A 20653-nucleotide genomic window follows, 5' to 3' on the forward strand; every position below is an offset into this window, starting at 1 on the left:
AGCACTGCTGTTTGGACATTTGGTTCTGTAGGTAGATATGTCTGCTGGCCTAGTGAAGTGGGGTCAGACCCCAACATATAATTCATCAGAGGACTGATGGTGTCAGATTGGCAGCATAGCTGATTAACAAATTGTCCACAGGAAGGTGGACTAGGATGGTGATGGTTCTGGAAACCGACCTCAAACCCAGGATGGAAGAACTGGTATGTTTAGCCTGGAGAAGAGAAGATTAAGGGAAGATGTGGTAGCAGTCCTCAAGAATCTGAAGGCTGTTCATATTGAGCAAACTTTTTCTCTGTTGCTCCAATGGGTGAAAATTGCAGGCAGGCAGATTCCAGCTAAATATCAGGAAAAGCTTTATAAGAACTAAGAGCCCTGCTGGGTCAGGGCAAAGGCCCATCTAGTCTAGCAATCTGTTCTCATAGTGCCCCTGGGAAGCCCGCAAGGAGGACCTGAGTGCAACAGCACTCCCCACCTCCACCTGTGATTCCCAGCAACTGCTATTCATAATGCCTCTGACAGTATTCCTACTGGTATGAGTCATTTGACAGTGGAACAGATTGCCCCTGGAGCTGGTAGGCTCTTCTCTACAGGAGTTTATAAATGAGACCAGGGTTCAAATCCCCACATAGCCATGAATCTCACTGAGTGACCTTGGGCCAGTCACTGCCTCTCAGCCTCATGAAAACCCTATTCATAGGGTCGCCATAAGTCGGAATCGACTTGAAGGCAGTACATATCCATATATAGTTGCACCCTGCAATGAGCAGAGTTGGACTATGGTCTTTCCCAAACCTATAATTCAATTATTCAAGGGTGGTTTTTTTTACATTTTGCTCTAAGATTTATTTTATTGTAAAAGTGTTTTTACATCCTCTGGGTTGTATTCAATGTTAGTCATACTCAGAACAGACCCACTGAAATTGACGGGCATGACTAACATAGGCCGATTGTTTTCAATCGGTCTACTCTGGGTATTTCTGAGTTGGATGCAACCCTCTCTGCTGTTACCACCATAATGGCATATAAATGCCTCCTAGTGCTCAGATGATTCAGAACAGGTTTTACTTGTTCATTTGGATATTCAAAGGCCTGTGTGATATGCTTGAAAATAGTGCCAGAAGCCACGGTTGTTGATTGTGTTTTGGTTTCTTCATCTTTCACATTGTGTGTCCCCCATTCTCTCTCTCTCTCTCTCTCTCTCTCTCTCTCTCTCTAGGTGTGGCTCTGTGGTGGAAGCATGGAAGTCCTTCCCTGCTCTCGAGTTGCCCACATTGAGCGGAAGAAGAAACCGTATAACAATAACATTGGCTTCTACACAAAGAGGAATGCACTGCGGGTGGCCGAGGTGTGGATGGATGATTACAAGTCGCATGTGTACATCGCATGGAACCTGCCACTGGAGGTACATCTATATAGCTTCAACTCATAAAAACTTAAGAAGAGCCCTGCTGGATTAGGCCAAAGGCCCATCTAGTACAGTGTTCCATTTTCACAGTGGCCAACTAGATGCCTATGGGCAAGCAACAGTGCTCACTCCACTTGTGATTCTCAGCAACTGGAATTCAGAGTCATACTCACTCTGACAATGGATGCAGAACATAGCCATTGTAGCCAGGGCCAGTTCTAAAGAGCGGCCAGGTGGGGCACTGGCCCGATGCCCCCTGGAGCTATGGGGGGCCCTCAGCCACCCCTCCACTCCCGTTCCGCAATCCGTGCCCCCACCTACCTGTCTGCTGTCTTTTACCATTGCCCTTAATGAAGATGGTGGTTGCGGTTTCCCTAAGGTATTGAAGCCCCTGCTGCCATCTTAGTTGATGGCAGAGATGTGCGTGCATAGCACGCACGTGTACCATCAACAAAGATGGTGGCAGAGGCGTCATCCCCTTAGGGAAACTGCGGCCGCCATCTTCGTTAATGATACCCAATGGCCCCGGCATTCCTGGAGCCTGCCCTGATTGTAGCTAACAATAATTGATAGTCTTACCTTCCCTGAACCTGTCTAACCCTCTTTTAAAAGTCATCCAAGTTGGTGGCTGTTGTGGAGGAATTCACTCAGAGACAAATTTGAGCTGAAGTAGATTTCAAGCCTACAGTGCTAGAGAGCCAGGCCCAAAACTGCAACTGACTCTGACTCTCTACAAAATGGCGCAGGCCTTTATATTTTTTCATAGAACAAAGACTTCAGCAGATGAAACTCTCACATTTAGAGTATGCATAATACACATGAAATTCTTTTAATTTAAAGCATTCTGATTATATATTGCTAGGACAGGTTGTTAGGGAGTACAGGGCTATGTTGCTAAGGGAGTGCTTGCTAACTAGAGTTGTAACACTTTGAAGCTGGTTATACTGTTGCTTTAAGGGCATACAGGAAAATTCAAAGGCATGTTTGCTCAGCCATCTGGTCTATCAGTTATGTCCCCATGCTTAGCAGTTTTTTACACTTTCCAGACACAGGCAGAACCAATATTTTCAGATACCCAGAATCCTCTACATCCTGGTTATTTTACTTCCACATTGTTGGGTGCCCGAGTAGGAACAAGGAGACATTGGTTTAATCCTGCTCAGTCATAAGGACAATTATTTCCAGCCTAAACTATCTTAGTGTAAAGATAAGAGGGAGGAAACCATGTATACTGCCTTAAACTCTGTTGAATAATAAATAAATAAATCTTTCTGGAGGCCATAAGATGTCTTTCAGGCATCATTAGCTTGCGCATTCTCTTTCAACATGCTTTAGTAGAGAACTTAGATAACTGGTCCTAATTATGTTTTATTATTAATTAGCTTATTATTATTATTAATTACCTGCCCATCAATAAACATTCCTTGGGCAGTTTACTACAAAATATTAAAAGGAAAATATATAATCATAATTAAAAGCAATCATAAACAACAAAAGACAGCAAAAGTCTTCCATGCATACTATCAGCATAAAATACTTTACAAGTCAAATTTAAATAGTTTAAAAATGAATTACTACAATTCTTGCAAATTTCATAGAATCATAGAATAGTAGAGTTGGAAGGGGCGTACCAGGCCATTGAGTCCAACCCCCTGCTCAATGCAGGAATCCAAATCAAAGCATTCCCGACAGATGGCTGTCCAGCTGCCTCTTGAATGTTTCCAGTGTCAGAGAGCCCACTACCTCTCTAGGTCATTGGTTCCATTGTTGTATGGCTCTAACAGTTAGGAAGTTTTTCCTGATGTCCAGTCGAAATCTGGCTTCCTGCAAGTTGAGCCCATTATTCCATGTCTTGTACTCTGGGATGATCAAGAAGAGATCCCGGCCCTCCACTATGTGACAACCTTTCATGTAGTTGAAGAGAGCTATCATATCTCCCCTCAGTCTTCTGTTCTCCAGGCTAAACATGCCCATTTCTTTCAGTCTCTCCTCATAGGGCTTTGTTTCCAGTCCCCTGATCATCCTTGTTGCATTCCTCTGAACCTGTTCCAGTTTGTCTGTATCCTTCTTGAAGTGCAGAGACCAGAACTGGTCTACTTCTGCCAAAAGCTAAAAGATTACAGACTGGTGCTCAGCTCAAAAGGTTTTATTATTACAAGTGGCTATCACAAAAATCCCTGCACCTGTTTGTCTAGAATTTAACAAGTGTAATTCTATCAGGAGGGGTTGCTATTCCTTCAGATTTCATTCAATTATGTCAAAAGAAAGACATAGCCATGTTTTGGGAAGGCATGAAGCTCTGGTTTTCCTGATGCAAGGTTCAGATTGTTCCCAACAGTCTCTGACGCACTCCAGACTGAATCAAATTAGGGTCCTAAACAAATCTTGTAAAATCCCCTACCAAGAATGTATCTCTTTCAGAATCCAGGAATTGATATTGGAGATGTCTCGGAGCGAAAAGCACTGAGAAAAAGTTTAAAGTGCAAGAATTTCCAATGGTACCTGGACCATGTCTACCCAGAAATGAGAAGATACAATAACACCATTGCATATGGAGAGGTAATTAAGAGAGGAAAACACCACATTGAACATGTAGGGGCTAATGAGGAATGCACTTTGTTTCTTATCATTTTTAATGAGATCTGTGGAGAATCATTGGAGGTATCCAGTAGGGCTGTGCACCAGATTCAGCCAAAGAAATTGGGCTAATTGGGGAGGGGTATCTGGGCTTGGGTGAGTAGGGTTGAGACAGCTCTGGGTTGGATCAAGCCAGAGTTATCATATTGGATTGTTTTAACATTAAGAATTAGGGGGCAGGGCCGACTTATCCATTAGGCACAGTAGGCACAGTGCCTAGGGTCCATGATACTTTTAGGGGTCCACAAAAATGTTTTAATTTCTTTTAAAATCAGAAGGAAAAAAAATGAACTTTTAGGGTCGAAGAAAATGTTTTAATTTTTTTCTCACATGAGAAAAAAATGAAACATATAGGGCCCACAAAAATCTATTACATTTTGCCTAAAACAGAAAAAAAATAAAATGTATTTAAAGTTATATCAAAAATAATTTTAATATTGATATTATTATGGTGGGAGGGGCCCACGAAGGCAAAAGTGTCTAGGGCCCATGAAAGTCATAATGCGTCCCTGCTAGGGGGTCCACCCCTGCTTGCGTCACTCAGCACCCCACCTACTTCACCAAAAGCCCCTTCCCAGCCCCACAGGGTTGCCAGAGCTTTCCTCCCGTCTGCCCAGGAATCACCAGAGCTCCCCTCCCTCCCCCTCAGGGTTTGCCAAGGCTCCCACCCACCTGGTGAAGCTGAGTCCTAGGCTAGAATGCTCTGGGCCTCCCATCGCTGCCAATTTCTTCATACCCAATTTCTTTTTGGTAAGACATTACATTGTCATGTCCACATGTCACACTGCGTGATGTCATGACGGCATAACATCTGACCAAAATATTGTATAGTACACATCAGAAGAGCCTGCTGGACTAGGCCAATGGCCCGTCTAGTCCAGCATCCTGTTCTCACAGTGGCCAACCAGATGGGAAGCCTGCAAGCAGGAGCGCTCTCCCCTCCTGTGGTTTCCAGCAACTGGCATTCAGAAGCATACTGCCTCCAACCATGGAAAGAAAGCATAGCCATCATGGCTTGCAGCCTTATCCTCCATGCTCATCATTGTATTGACACACAGATGGAAACAAACCATCTAGATCACAAGGAACTGAGTGTGGCATTAGGCGACTAACACATTTAATAGGAAGCATTATGCTATGACAATTTGTAATGATTTGGCATTAGTTGTGAGAGGGAGAGGAAAGAGACTAGAGGGAATTAACTGGATTTAGGACATTATGAGATCTAACAGCGTTCATCCCAGACTCCTGTAACAGAGAATTAATTGTTCCTTCTATAAACACTGTGTTAACTCTGGGCGATTTCCAGGGAAATCCAAGAGTTTAAAAACCTACCCAGCCACTAGAGCTGTCAACATGATGAAACTGTGATGCTCTTGTTTGCAAGGAAAGAGACAAAAACGATTCATCCCATAATAATAATAATAATAAAATTTTATTTCTTAGTCGCCTATCTGTCCGAACTAACGGACACTCTAGGTGACTTACAATAATATAAATACAATATACAAAGCATAAATCACACTCATCAATTAATCTAAAACCACCCTTCAATTAATACAACCTAAAACTAATCCACCCCAGAAATCCTGTAGGCCTGCCTGAATAGCCAGGTCTTTAAGGCTCAGCGAAAACCCAACAGGGAGGAGGCATGTCGAAGGTCAAAAGGGAGCGAATTCCAGAGGGTGGGGGCCACAATCGAAAATGCCCTCTCTCTGGTCCGTACCAGCCTAGCTGTTTTGACTGGCGGAACCGAGAGAAGGCCTTTTGAAGCTGATCTTGTCTGGCGGCATAATTGGTGATACTGTAGGCGTTCCTTCAGGTAAACTGGGCCGAAACCGTATAGGGTTTTAAAGGTCAGTACCAACACCTTGAATTGGGCCCAGTAAGCAACTGGTAACCAGTGTAGATCCACCAACACTGGAGTAATGTGATCCCGGCGACAGCTATGCTTTATCAAGCGTGCCGCCGCATTCTGTACCAGCTGCAATTTCCGGAGCGTTTTCAAGGGTAACCCCACGTAGAGCGCATTACAGTAGTCTAAGCGAGAGGAGACCAGAGCATGTATTACTCGTGGGAGCAGATGCTCAGGAAGGTAGGGTCGCAGCCTCTGTATCAGATGTAATTGATACCAAGCTGCCCGGCTCACTGCCGAGACCTGAGCCTCCATGGACAGCTGGGAGTCAAGAATGACCCCTAGGCTACGAACCTGGTCCTTCAAGGGCAATTTTACCCCATTAAACACCAAGTCTAAATCTCCCAACCTTCCCTTGTCACCCACAAGCAATACCTCGGTCTTGTCGGGATTTAGCTTCAGCCTGTTCTCTCCCATCCATCCACTTACGGACTCCAGGCACTTGGACAAGGTATTCACAGCCAACTCTGGTGAGGACTTAAATGAGAGATAGAGCTGAGTGTCATCCGCATATTGGTGACACTGCAGCCCAAAACTCCTGATGATAGCTCCCAGCGGTTTCACATAGATGTTGAATAGCATGGGGGAGAGGATAGAACCCTGTGGCACTCCACAATTGAGGGGCCAAGGGTCTGAAACCTCATCCCCCAATGCCACCCATTGATGCCTGTCTGAGAGATAGGAACGGAACCACCGTAAAACAGTGCCCCCTATTCCTAATCCCTCTAGGCGATTTAACAGGATACCGTGGTCAACGGTATCGAAAGCTGCTGAGAGATCGAGCAGGACAAGGAAGGTATATTCTCCCCTATCCAACGCCCTCCTCATATCATCCACCAGAGCGACCAAGGCTGTTTCAGTTCCATGTCCAGTCCTGAATCCCATAAATCATTTTCTACTGATGGTGCTTTCTAAATGCAAACTGCCATTTATGATCCATTTTGTTATTTTTGTCAAAAATGTTGCACTGAGGTTTTTTTGGTTAAAAATTAGAATCTTCTCAGTGACCATTCCAAAAGGGACAGAAACCCATCAAAGTCCTGTAAGATAAAGGAGAAGCAGCAGCCAAGACGCTTGACACACAGATGGAAAGAAACCATCTAGCTCACGAGGAACAGAGAAGGGCATGGGCCCAGTGGTAGAGCATCTGCCTTGCATGAAGAGGGTCTCAGGTTCAATCCGTGGCATCTCTAGGTAGGGCTAGGAAAGGTTTCCTGTCTGAAATCCTGAAGAGCCGCCACCAGTCACTACTGGCAATTCTGAGCTAGAAGGACCACTGGCCTGGTGTGGTATTTTATTTATTATTTATTTATTTAAAATATTTCTATCCCGCCCTTCTACCCTGTAACAGGGCACTCAGGGCAGCTTACAAAAATAAAATCAAACACGGACAGAATACATTCACAAAAACATTAAAATAAAATATATAAAATACAATTAAAATACATAAAATACTATATATACACCCACACCCACCCACACACATACACACGGCTCTAAGGCTCCTATGTCTCCAAGAGCAGCACTGACTCTGATGACTCTGACTTGAGGCTATCAGCCAGGAGCCCCTTGAGTAGGGATGGGTGACAGTTTCGATTCAGTTTGCATTTGAAGCAGAATTTATCAAATCTGCACTTTCCGAAACAATATGTGAACCAAAACACAGCCATCCTTTGAAATTCGCATTTATTCAAATGTTGGGATGCAGTTCGCCAACTAAACAACATTGACAAAAATGCATCTCTTAGGGGAAAGGGGTGCATAAAAATGAATGCATGAGTGAAAATAACATGCAGAAAGGCATGAAGTGATGAGGAACAGCTTGCAAAAATGTGTCCCTTTCTCAAAACTGCCTACAAAAGATCTGTGATTTTTTAAAAAAAAATCTCATGAAAATTCTCCACCATTTTTGTGTGCATTTCTCCCAATAATTTACACTAAAATGTTGGAGAATTTTCATGAGGATTTTAAAAAAAAAATATCCGCAGATCGCTGCAGAAATGTAGAGAACTGAATTTAACATTGGAAAAGTGAGAAACTGAGAGAAGCGAAAGAGACAGATCTGTCCATCCTACACTTGAGACAAAACCCTCTGAAGTGGGGCCCTCAAAGGCAGCACTTCCTGAACTAGGAGGGGCCTCAAAGTCCCCAGGGCCTGCCTGCCATCTCAGGCAATACAGAAGGCAGGAACCGCTGGGAGGTGGACTATTCCTTTCAGGTTTTCTACTCTTTTGGAAAGGGGTGGAGCCTGGGAGTGGTAGACTGTCTCAAGAGAAATGGCCTTAGTTCATTTCCAGACCTTCTTCGAGCATGTGATCTGCAAGCCCAGTTTGCTATCCATCTGCACCGATTATGGCTCATTTGCCACACACAACGTGCACAACATGCCCGTGCAATCTCATGGGCAGAAGCCCAAACATTTGACGCACAGTCCCATTGGCTGTTTCAAAGCAGTTCTAAATGTCTGTCTGTGTACATTTCTGTACACAGAGTTGTGTATCTGTAGAGGGAACGGTACATAATATGCAAAATTAGTATTTTGTCTTTGTTACAGCTGCGCAACAACAAAGTGAAAGATGTCTGCCTTGATCAAGGGCCACAGGAGAACCACACGGCAATTCTCTATCCGTGCCATGGTTGGGGGCCGCAGGTTAGAGTTCACCTTAGTTACTATGTGGTGTGAACAACTAAGCTGCCAACATTCAGGGCATTGCGATTTGGAATATGCATTTTCTGCACTTACAATGCTTGGCCAAATTTCGAAGCAAGAAATGTGAAACAAGAATGCCTACAGCAAGCAATGTTTGCCACCTTTGTAGCCACTCAATAGGGGTGACTATTTGTTGATCTGCTCCACAATGAGTCTTATGCCACTTGTGCTCTAGTCTTTGCTCATCCTCTTTCACATCTTGGAGCTCCCTGAAAAACCAGGGAGCCCTCTGGTCAGTGTCAGGGGTCATTCATTAGCCATCGTATCAACAGCCCAGCACATCTCGCTGTTCCATAGCAAGATCAAGGCCTCAACAGGCTTACTGGATCTGGCTTCTGGAAGATCCTCCCAAATCATTCAGGAATCCCTTGGATTCCATAAGTTATTGGGGGGCAGACCATCCTAATCCTGCAAAGGGCGATTGGTGCCTCAAGACCAAACATCACCAAGTATCAGTCTGACCTTTACAACAAGATTAATTCAACACCCCTCCCCAATATCCTAGCCACCCCTTCTTGGGGTACTCCAATGCTATACTCGACACCACCTTAGCCAGCTTGGTTGTGTATGCTGTCGGGCAGCAAGGTGGTTGGTACACCAACAGCGGCCCCAGTTTGTCTTGCTGGCCGAGTGCGAGGTACAGGCCCTCATAGTTCTCCCCAAAATAGAGAGGTTTCCTGGTGAGATGATGGAAAATGTGCCAGAGCAATTCTCCCTCCCCAGTCCTCCAATCACAGTTGATGCTGCGCCAAATACTTGGGTGGCATAGCTGAGTCAGATCCAATCTGCTCAAGCCAGGTGTTGGTAATATAGGCCAAGTTAGCCCCCTCATCTGCAATCATGTAATGGATGAGTGAGATCGTATGATGAACTGACTTGGCATTTCAAAGCAACAGCACCAAGACAGAGGACCTAGGAACCAGGCCACCAGGTCCCAGTAGTGTTGGGGCAATAGAGGAGATCACCTGAAGCCATCTAGATCTTCCATACCTCCAACCCTTTCTCTTCAAGAAACAGTCCCCTCCCTGTAATCGCTTGTATAGGGGCACCATCACCCTCTTCCCCTCTGCTGCCTTTCCTCTTGTCTCATACGCATACAGGGCCCTGAACCAAAAGCTCCCAACAGATCACATGGCCACCCACCACGCATCCTGTGTATGTGCCGATGAATAGTATCACCAAGTCTCTCACCAAGAGGTCAGATTAGGCACATGAACACCCTTCCGGTTGTTCCTGTCCCGCCTCCCCCCGAATCAACTCAATCAAAAATCAAACTTAGCAGGAGAAGCGCCTTCATGGCTTCCAAAGGGATAATTCCCTTTGACGGCTTCCCTTCGGTGGCAAGCCCAGTGATTGTGGGTCCTGCCACCCAAGGCAGCATTTCTGTACTGGAGCTGATGGTAAAGGCAGACCCAAGTTGCCTACTATCAGGAATAGTGATAGTAGTGGTTAAGGTGTTGGACCATGACCTGGGAGACCAGGGTTCGAATCCCCACATAGCCATGAAGCTCACTGGGTGACCTTGGGCCAGTCACTGCCTCTCAGCCTCATGAAAGCCCTATTCATAGGGCCGCCATAAGTCGGAATTGACTTGAAGGCAGTACATAGGAAGCCAGTTTCTCTTGTAGAGCCGAGAGCACCACAGGTGGAAACAAGCAAGTGGCAGATGTTAAACTCACTTTCTGCCTGGGTAGCTGGCCAGGCTTCTCTCTCTGCTGCTGCTGGGGTTGGGTGCTACTGGACCTGAAACAGGTTGGGGATTTGCAAACAATGGCTGCATCCACTGTGTGGCTCCTTTTTCTCATTAGGAAAGGGGTGGGGGACTCTCAGGCCTGGTGGTCAAGTGTGGCCCTCTAGGTCTATTTATCTGGCCCTCAGACCTATCCCCAAGCCTGTGTCCCTGACAGCTACCCGTACAGACGCCAGTTTAACAGATGCCAGTTTAACAGTTGTAAAGTAGATATTACATTTGTTGCCCTGTGCACTTCTGCCTGTGGCCCTGGCCGCCTCAGAAGTATGCCCAGAAGGAAATGTGGCCCCATTGAAAAAGGTTCCCCACCCCTAAACAAGGGTCAGTTGGGGGGGCAAAGGAGAGAGAGTGAAGCAGACCCCTCCCTCCAACCGCCAGTCCTTTTCTTTTTCCCAGTGCAGCATAACATCCTGGCTTTAAACATCAAAGCGATGAAATCCTGGGTTCAAATTCCTCCTCTGCACCACAGATATCACTCTCTCTCAGCCAAACGTCCTTCAAAGAGTTGTTTACGAGGATAAAAGTGGGAGATCTGTGGGAGCTTCTCGGTGGAAGGGAGGGGTAACACCATACCGGGATCGAAGCCTTCAAGATTCAAGTCTCTAACCCAATCTCTTGCTCTTCTCTCCCTCAACCAGCTTGCCCGGTACACCAAAGAAGGTTTTCTTCATTTGGGTGCTCTTGGGACCACAATGCTCCTGCCTGATACCCGCTGCTTGGTGGATAACATGAAAAACCGTTCCCCACAACTCCTGGACTGCGAAAAGGTCAAGAGCAGCCTCCATAAGCGCTGGAATTTCATACAGGTCTGTAACGTCTGTCGTTTTACTGATAGTGACGTGCTTTCGACACATGTCTTGGTGTGTTTTCTTACCAATCATCTGCATTCAAGCCCGATCTCTACAGCAGATATGTTACAAGTAGCAATGGGGCAGAAATTTGATTCGTTGCACATTCAAAGGTAGGGATGGAAAGATCTGTCTAGTGTGGTTCTCTTGGTTTCTCATTTTTCCAGTGTTAAATTCCTTTCTCTACATTTCTACAGCGATCTGCGGATTTTTTAAAAAAAATCCTCATGAAAATCCTCCACAACTTTAGTGAAAATTTCTCCAAATAAACACATTTTTGAAGGCAGTTTTGACAAAGGGACAATTTTTGCAAGCCATTTTTCATCATATCATGCCTTTTTGCACGTTATTTTCACTCATATATTCATTTTTGTGCACACTTTCCCCTAATATATGCATTTTTGTAAATGTTGTTTAGTTGGTGAACTGCATCCCAAAATTCTAATAAATGCAAATTTTGAAAGATGGCCATGTTTTGGTTCTTATATTGTTTCAGACAGTGCGACTTGGATAAATTCTGCTTGAAATGCAAACTCAATCAAAATTGTCACCCATCCTTATTCAAAGGTGAACCTAGCTCATTCACACTTTCTGAAACAACCCAAGAATTGGAACAGCCAACCTTTGTCACACACATTTCTGCGGTTTTTGCAATGCAGTTTTCCAGCCAAGTAATGTGTTCAAAAATGCATGGACTAGGGCAGGGATGGTAAACCTTTGGCACTCCACATGTTGCTGAACCACAACTCCCATCATCCCTGCCCATGGGCGACCCCTGGACTAGGGCAAAATGTGCCTTGAAATGCATATGTTAATGAAAACAAAAGAAAAAGGGCCTTCTCAGTGGTGGCCCCCGAATTATGGAACGATCTTCCCCTTGAAGTACCCCTGGCGCCAACGTTGTTATCTTTTCGGCGCCAGGTTAAAACCTTCCTCTTCTCTCAGACATTTTAATTTAATTATGTAATATTATAACATCTTCGTATTTTTACATTTAACACTGTTAGTATTTTAATATTTTGTATTTCCTTGTGTTTTGAATTATATATGTGGTTTTAATTGTATATTGATGTTTTATTCTGTTGTGAACCGCCCAGAGAGCTTCGGCTATGGGGCGGTATAGAAATTTAATAAATAAATAAATAAATAAACAGCATACAAAAATGCATTACATTATTATTTATTTATTTATTGTACTTATATACCACCCCATAGCCAAAGCATTAGGGGAAATTACTTTGAAAAATGTGTATTATTAAGACTCTGCCTTTCCCAAGCTTTGGGTCCCAAGATGTTGCTGGACTCCAGTTCCCATAATTCCTGGCCACTGGCCATGTTCGCTGCAAGGGCTGATGGGAGCTGTAGTCTAGCAACGTCTGGAGACCCAAAGGTTGGGAAAGGTTATGAAATTGCATACAAAAATGTGAACAATGAGGACTAAAATGCTGATGAATTTTCATGACGGCATATTTTTTAAAAATTGCAAAATGATAGGGAAATGAGAACTAAATGTGAGATTAGAAAAATGACAAAATGAGAGAAACCAAAACTGACTGATTAGCCCATCCCTAATTACTCGGGCCAGTCACTGCCTCTCAGCCCCACAAGAAGGCAAAGGTAAACCCCCTCTGAATACAGCTTACCATGAAAACCTTATTCATAGGGTCGCCAAAAGTCAGAATCGACTTGAAGGCAGTCCATTTCCTTTTTTTTTAATTGTAAGGGTTACAGTGTGGCCAGCCAGTTGAAAGAAGCTTGTTTCTTTCCCCTCCTGCCAAGCTTCTGCTCAGGCCTCACTGGGCCTCCCCACCCTACCCTAATTTTTGCTACCTTTGCAAACCTTGGGATGCCCCTGATCCTGCTGACTCCTCCCTTGTGGGAAGTGTTGTTTTGGCTGCACATTAGAAATGATGGCTTCCCCACCAATAGTTACACTATGGAACTCACTCCCACAAGAGGTAGTGATGGCCACCAACTTGAAAAAAATGAAATGAAATGGACTGCCGTTAGGTCGATTCTGACTTATGGTGAGCCTACGAACAGGGTTTTCATGGTAAGCTGTATTCAGAGGGGGTTTACCATTGCCTTCCTCTGAGGCTGAGAGGCAGTGACTGGCCCCAGGTCACCCAGTGAGCTTCATGGCTGTGTGGGGATTTGAACCCTGGTCTCCCAGGTCGTAGAGATTAGACAAATTCACATAATCAGCCACAATGGTTGCGTTCTTCCTCCACTGTCGGAGGCAGTTTGCTTTTGAAAACCAGTTGCTGGAGACCGCAGGAGGGGAGAGTGCTCTTGCGTTCAGATCCTGCTTGTGGGCTTCCTATTGAGGCATCTGGCTGGCCACTGTGAGAACAGGATGCTAGACTAGGTAGGCCACTAGCCTGATCCAGAAGAGAAGACTGAATGTACTCATTGGCCTTTGAATGCTGGTTGACAGGTGAAAGGGTGGAAATGGAAAACTGGGGGAAGTATGGAATGGAGTATCCTAAACAAGAGCATGGCTGGCTGCTGGGTCTCTGAGCAGGAGCTCTCTACTCTGCAACATTCTGGTGCATTTGTCGCAACCCCATGACAAAAAGTTACATTTGGGGCAAGTAAGCAGTGAAATGATAGACATGTATTAAATCAGGCATGGTGCTGAGCAAGGAGAGAGAGAAGTTTTCTTTCCTCTCTCATGCAACACTAGAACTCATGGACATCCAGTGATGCCGAATGTTAGAAAATTCAGGACAGACAAAAGAAAGGACGTCTTCACACAGCACATAGTTAAACTATGGGATTTGCTACCATGGGAGTCAGTAAAAGGCACCAACTGACTGCGAAAAAGACAAGTAATTGGGGGTTAGAACAAATTAAACCAGAACTATCACAAGAAGCTAGAATAATGAAACTGAGGTTATCATACTTTGGACACATCATGAGAAGACATAATTCACTAGTAAAGACAAGAATGCTGGGAAAAATAGAAGGGAGTAGAAAAAGAGGAAGGCCAAACAAGAGATGGATTGATTCCATCAAGGAAGCCACAGACCTGAACTTACAAGATCTGAACAGGGTGGTTCATGGCAGATGCTATTGGAGGTCACTGATTCATAGGGTCGCCATAAGTCGTAGTCGACCTGAAGGCACATAACAACAACAACAACAACAACAAAGACAAGTTCATGGAGGATAAGGCTACCAGCCATAATGGCTATGCTCTGCCTCCACCAGTTGGGCACTGTGAGAACAGGATGCTGGACTAGATGGGCCATTGGCCTAATCCAGAGGGCTCTTATGTTCTTAATCAAGCTATGCCTGATGGCAGCAGACATGTATTGTCACTTGCAGTCCTGTGCCATTCACATGTCAAAAGATTTAAAAGATCGCCTCATCCCTTACAGACCCAATCAATCACTTCACTCTGCAGCAGAGGGCCTCCTGCAGCCACCACCTCATCAGGAGGTCTGTTTTACATGATGTCAGAATTGGGCCTTTACCCTCTGGAACTCCCTCCCACTGATCCCACAGGGATCATCTCTATTATCTTTTGGCCATCTCTTGAAGACTTTACTCGTTCAACAAGCCTTCTAAGTGGAAATAGCTATCCTAGTTGGTCTCTGTATTTCATTTCAAGTTGTTTTTATATATGTAAGTTTTAAAAACTTTGTTTATATATGGAATTGTTTTCAATATATTTATATATATATACACAAGAGATGGATCGATTCCATAAAGGAAGCCACAGACCAGAACTTACAAGATTTGAACAGGGTGGTTCATGACAGATGCTCTTGGAGGTCACTGATTCATAGGGTCACCATTAGTCATGCTTGACTTGGAGGCACATGACAACAATATACATGTGTGCAATTGTTTTATATTTCTTTTTATTGCTTGATGAAATTGCTTTGAGATGCTTCATAGGAAGTGGTGTGGTCATCCAGGGTCTCAGGGGGTCTTAGACCCCTTATGTTTTTGGGAGCAGGGTCCCAGCAGGGTCCCTATGTCTCCAGCAACCTATAAACCAATCAGCATGAAAAGGAAGTGTGTTGGCCACTGAAAAGAGTTTTCTTCCTTTTCCTTTCCTGCTGATTGGAGTCAATCAGAGTGAAAGGAGATGAGTCAGCCACTGAGAAGACTCTTTTCAGTAGCTAACATTCTCCTCTTTTGTGCTTATTGGCTGCTAGGGACATCTTTTGTTGTGGGAGAAGGCATTAACAAGGATCTCATTCTCAACCCAGCAGCAAAAAAAGAGGGAGGGGCATGGCTGTGACTATCATGAAGGGACCCTGCACTTCTGAATTTGCCACGGCACTACTGTTCATAGGAAGTAATTCAATAATAATAATAATAAAAGAAAAAAGAAAAAACCAACAATAGGAGGTAGGCCAAAGGACCACACAGGTGAGGGATGATGAACCGTATCCCACTCAACCACCACTTGTTTCCTGAACCACTGGGAAGCTGCCTACGCAAACATCAGCACTTTGAGAATGAGATCACAGTTGGTGTGTAGGAGGCCATTAAACTGGAACACAGGAGGAGACGAATGCAGCACCCAAAGGTGGAAATGAATGAACGAAAAATGAAAATGAATGAACGAAATGAACAAATGACCTCCGGCCATGCTGGCTGAGGCTGATAGGAGTGGGGATCCAACTGTGTCTCGAGGGACACAGGTTTTTTATCCCTGTCCCAGGCTGATGGGTTATATATATTGATCTGTGTGCAGCTTTATGTGGAAAGGTGGCATATAAATAAACTCAATTAATTAATAAATATTATTATTATTTATTATATTTGTTGGTCTCTTTTCTCACACAAGTGACTTACCTTAAAACTAATTTTAAAACACAATCAATAAAAACCTAAAAACACATCAGTTTAAAAACAAACAATATGAATAAAGGATAGGTCTACAGGTCCAATCCCATTAACAGAGGTCACCAGTAGCTGAGACCCCACACATCAAAGGCCAAAAGGCCAAATAGACAAAGATGGCACTAGACGTGCCTCCCTGGGGAAAGCATTCTACAAGTAGGGGGCCACCATCGAAAAGGCCTGTTCTCATGTCGCCATGAGATTTGATACATGGGTTTCTTTCTCCTTTCTGTTTCAGAACGGTGCAATTCTAAACAAAGGGACGGGACGTTGTTTGGAAGTTGAGAATAAAGGCATGTCAGGTATGGAAGTTATTCTTCGCAGCTGCACAGGACAAAGGTGGACTATTAAAAATTTCATCAAGTAGCATGCCCTTTAGCTGTTGCTCGAGAACTGACTGGATTTGGATGTTCCACAAGGGTGGACATCCTTCTGCGCCTCTGTTCTGTTTGCAATATCAGGGAAGACTCTTAGGGAAGAGTTTCTTCTTCTTTTTAATATTTATTGAACTTTGGTTCTCTCTGCTGGCTTCACCCATCTGAATGGAGACATTCTAGGTCTGCAACTGTCATCCTGCAAGCACTCAAATGGCATTTCTGCGGAGAACTGTAATAAATGCTTCTAATCATTTTCCAAAGTAACACTACTGTCCCCAAGCAAAGGACCAGTGGAAGATTTGGGAGAATCAAAGAGGAAAACAATGCACAAGTCAGATAATACCTTGATCGCCACATTTGCTGAAGGATCATTAGAAACATTCCTTTACTCCTCTCCTGATTCCTCATTTTGTGACGCATCTGTGAGAATCCTGGACTACTAAAGGCACATTTCATCAGCTTCTTGCAGAACCTTTTCTCCATACCAGGCACAACATGCTGTTGCTATTTTTGTGAAGGCTGCTGAAAGCGGAAGAAAAACCCATCCAAAATGCCAACTGTCCACTCCCATAAGGGCCAGCTGCTCCTTTTTGCTTCAGCTTTTCATCCTTCAGTCAGTGATGAAGAGATGTACTCTATTTTGAATGAACTTGCCAAAAGGGGAAGGGAAGATTTTCATGAAGAACCCACCCCCGCTTCCCAATGGAACAAGGATTAATTTGGTGTTTGAGTGGTTTTTAATGTGCAATAATCAAATTAACTTTGCTTATCATCATTTAATTTTGTGCAATTGTGCTTTAGAGACCAGGAATTGTTTTACTGTGCTATGTCTCCGGAATCTGAGAGCAATCTTCTTTCTTAACCATGGGCTAGTGAGTGAGAGAGATAACTTTGGGAAAAGATTCACTACTGAACACCTCACACACGCACACAGAGTTGGTCACATATGGTTAGAGAACTTTTCTCCCTCTCCTAAAAATCCCAATGAAACAGAAGTCAGTAAATTCAGGATAGACAGAAGAAACTATGGCTCCAAACATTTAAAGCACATGACTTCCCCCAAAGAATCCTGGGAACCGTAGTTTACCCCTCACAAAGCTGCAATTCCCAGCCCCCCTTAACATACTAAAGTTCCCAGAATTCTTTGGGGGAAGTCATGTGCTTTAAATGTGCACTAATTGTGCACATGCACATGGTGTGTATGCAGCCTATGTCTTCACATAGTGCAAGGGCGGGTCAGCTGTGGTTCTTCAGATATTTCTGGACTGCAGCTCCCATCATTCATGACCATTGGCCATGCTGGCTCTGGATGATGGCAACTGGGTTTGCAACAACATCTAGGGCACTGTTCTTCAACCTCGGGTCCCCAGATGTTGCCTTTGGCTAAGCTGGTGGGGGTTGATGGGAGTTGTAGTCCAACATCTCCAAGGTTGGTCTAGGGGGCCTGCATTCATGGCTTCTGGAAGTCACCACAATACAATACTGTGAAGGCTATCAGCTTACATGGGTTAAACAAACACAAGGCAGATAGATATATTAGTTATAGGGTTGCCAGGTTCATGGCCTGAGACTGATCCTGTATCTTTAGGAGAAGAGAAAGTCAGCCAAGTGCAGGTGTTCTTGCAACCCTGTAATGGGAAAAACCACAAGGTGGAATTCTCCCTTCCCCCTGCACAACTTTGAAAGATACAGGTGCCAGGCCCGGCCTCCAAGAGGTCTTCTGTATCTTTCAAAGTTGTGCACGGGGAAGGGAGAATTCCACCTTGTGGTTTTTCCCATTACAGTGTTGCAAGAACACCAGCACTTGGCTGACTTTCTCTTCTCCTAAGATATAGGATCAGTCTCAGGCCTTGAACATGGCAACCCTAATTCAGTTACCAATTGCTGGTGTGTGTGTGTGTGTGGGGGGGTATCAGTTGAATGCCATTTGCTTGTGGGGAGGGGCATGAGCAGCTTTTAGGGGTGTAAGAAAGCAGTGATTTCCATTCCAGCCTGTATTAGTCACAATATGTGCTGTTTCCATTCTGCTGCAGTTGTGCCAAATGCTATGTTGTTCATCTCGCTGTCTGCTATTTAATGTAAGTTATATAAGTTACGTAACTGGTGACTTAACTTGCATTCATTTCAGTGTAAAGGAAACAGCAAAACAATTTTTTTTAATTATTAATTTATATATGTATCATTTTCAGACTTAAACACACACACACACAATGTGAACAATTACCTATCATATTCACTTGACTGATTTCCATTCCTGACCACAGATGAACACGCAAACTGCAGCAATTTCTGCTTCCTTTTCCATTTTTGTTGAAATTCTCCATCATCCCTAATTGCTTTCTGGAAGCATCCTGCTGGCCACTGTAGACGACAGAATGATGTGCAAGATAGACCTTTGGTCTCCCAGCAAGGCTCTTCTTATGTTCAGTGGGATGCACATTTGTTGGTTTCTGAATGTGCCTGGCTTCTTTAAGAGCAGGCCGGTGTGGTAACCCCTGAACTCAACATGCCAAAAGTAGGTCGTTTGTTAAGGGCGCTGAGAGTCGTTAGGAGACCCCTATTCCCCTCTCACTGCAACAATTCCCTGAGCAGTTTAAAGGTCCGCCGCTCTTCCCAGGGAACTCTTGGAACTGTTGCTTTGTGAGGGGAATAGAGGTCTCTTAACGATTCTCAGCACACTTAACAAACTACAGTTCCCATGATTCTTTGGGGGAAGCCATGACTGCTAAAAATGATAAACTGTAATACTGCTTTAAATGTATACTGCAGATAGGGTCTAGGTGTTGATGCCATCAGGCCAATGAAACAGTTGAGCCAATAGGATGTTTTTTGTGTTTTTTTAAAAAAAACCTTTTACCTGCATAGAACATCCCCTGTTGATCTTGATGTTAGTTAGCAGAAACTTCACCTTGGTCCTGGACATGCCTTGACATGCTCCTTGAACAAATGATTAGGATCATTTGTGTTGGACAGTGCATTGGTTATTTTTTTCTTAAAAGGGAACTGTCTGATTCATCATTAGGTGTTTTGGTTCAGATCCAAAGAACTACTTTACATGGGGCTACCTAAGGAGGAAGCACCGAATGTCATTCCTGCGTAAAGCAAGAGTTGGACTCAATGCCTTTATAGACCCCTTCCAACTCTATGATTCTATGATTCATGCTATATATTGGAAACTGCTTTTGATTGTCATCTCAGGCTTCCCATTGAGATACCCAAAGCAAAGCACCACAAAGTTCTTCTCATGAAATTTTGTGCATACTCACTCCTTGGGTTTAAACTACTATTAAACCACTTCAGCAATGATGGTTAATTCCTGGGAACAATGGGTGGTATTGCAGGCTATCCTACTCAGAGCAAACCCCTTGAAATTAGTGGAAATGTCTACTTAGTTTCATTCATTTCAACGGGTGCATTCAGAGTAGGACTTAAGTCAAATACAACCCTGTTGCTTGTTAAGGGTGCTGGGAGTTATAGCTCTGTGATGTCAGTGCCCTTAACAAACTACATTTCCTGGAATTCTCCAGGTTGAAGTGGTATAGTAGTGCTTTATAGTGTGTAACCTTGAATACATTATTCTACAAGCTTGTTTTCTTGTTTAATCTCTAACCCCCCTTTTTAATTTTTATTTATTTTATTTAACAGGATTTACAGTATATCCTGCTTAATCATCAAAACCTCCAAGCCAGCCTTTCCCAACCAGTGTGCCTCCAGATGTTGTTGGACTTCAACTCCCATCTTCCTGACCATTGGAATGCTAGCTGAGGCTGATGGGAGTTGTGGTCCAACAACATCTGGAGGCACACTGGTTGGGAAAGGCTGCTCTAAGCAGTTGACATAAAATATGAAATGTACATTGAAATTACCAATCAATCAGAAGTTAACCTAAAATGTTCATAATACATATAAAACCAGCAGGTGTTTTTTTTTTTTTTTTTAAATTACATTACAAAATGAAATGTTAAAATACATGTAAAATTTTCATTGGGGTAGACTTGCTTAAACAAAAAAGGCCTTTAAATAAGGCCCTAATTCCATAGTGACACAGTAAATTCCTGGCGGCTCTTTGCCTAGAAAAGATAAAATTGGTCTTTGCATTTTACTTCTTTGAACTCTATGAACAGTTCTAGGGACTCAGGTTCAGT

At 43.9% G+C, this 20653-nt stretch overlaps 1 protein-coding gene across 2 annotated transcripts in view; it reads left to right on the top strand.

Moving 5' to 3' along the window:
* Window positions 1–18098, top strand: part of GALNT17 (polypeptide N-acetylgalactosaminyltransferase 17) — a 187867-nt gene extending 169769 nt beyond the window's left edge. For both annotated transcript variants that reach the window (XM_061605097.1, XM_061605096.1), the window contains 5 exons: window positions 1220–1405; window positions 3830–3967; window positions 8515–8610; window positions 11059–11226; window positions 16370–18098. In XM_061605097.1, the coding sequence (XP_061461081.1) occupies window positions 1220–1405; window positions 3830–3967; window positions 8515–8610; window positions 11059–11226; window positions 16370–16498 (717 nt within the window). In that variant the 3' untranslated portion in view covers window positions 16499–18098. The remainder of the gene's footprint in view (window positions 1–1219; window positions 1406–3829; window positions 3968–8514; window positions 8611–11058; window positions 11227–16369) is intronic.
* Window positions 18099–20653: the final 2555 nt, after the last annotated feature.

The sequence above is a fragment of the Rhineura floridana genome, chromosome 21, assembly GCF_030035675.1.
Source record: "Rhineura floridana isolate rRhiFlo1 chromosome 21, rRhiFlo1.hap2, whole genome shotgun sequence".
NCBI classification, from domain to species: Eukaryota; Metazoa; Chordata; class Lepidosauria; order Squamata; family Rhineuridae; genus Rhineura; species Rhineura floridana.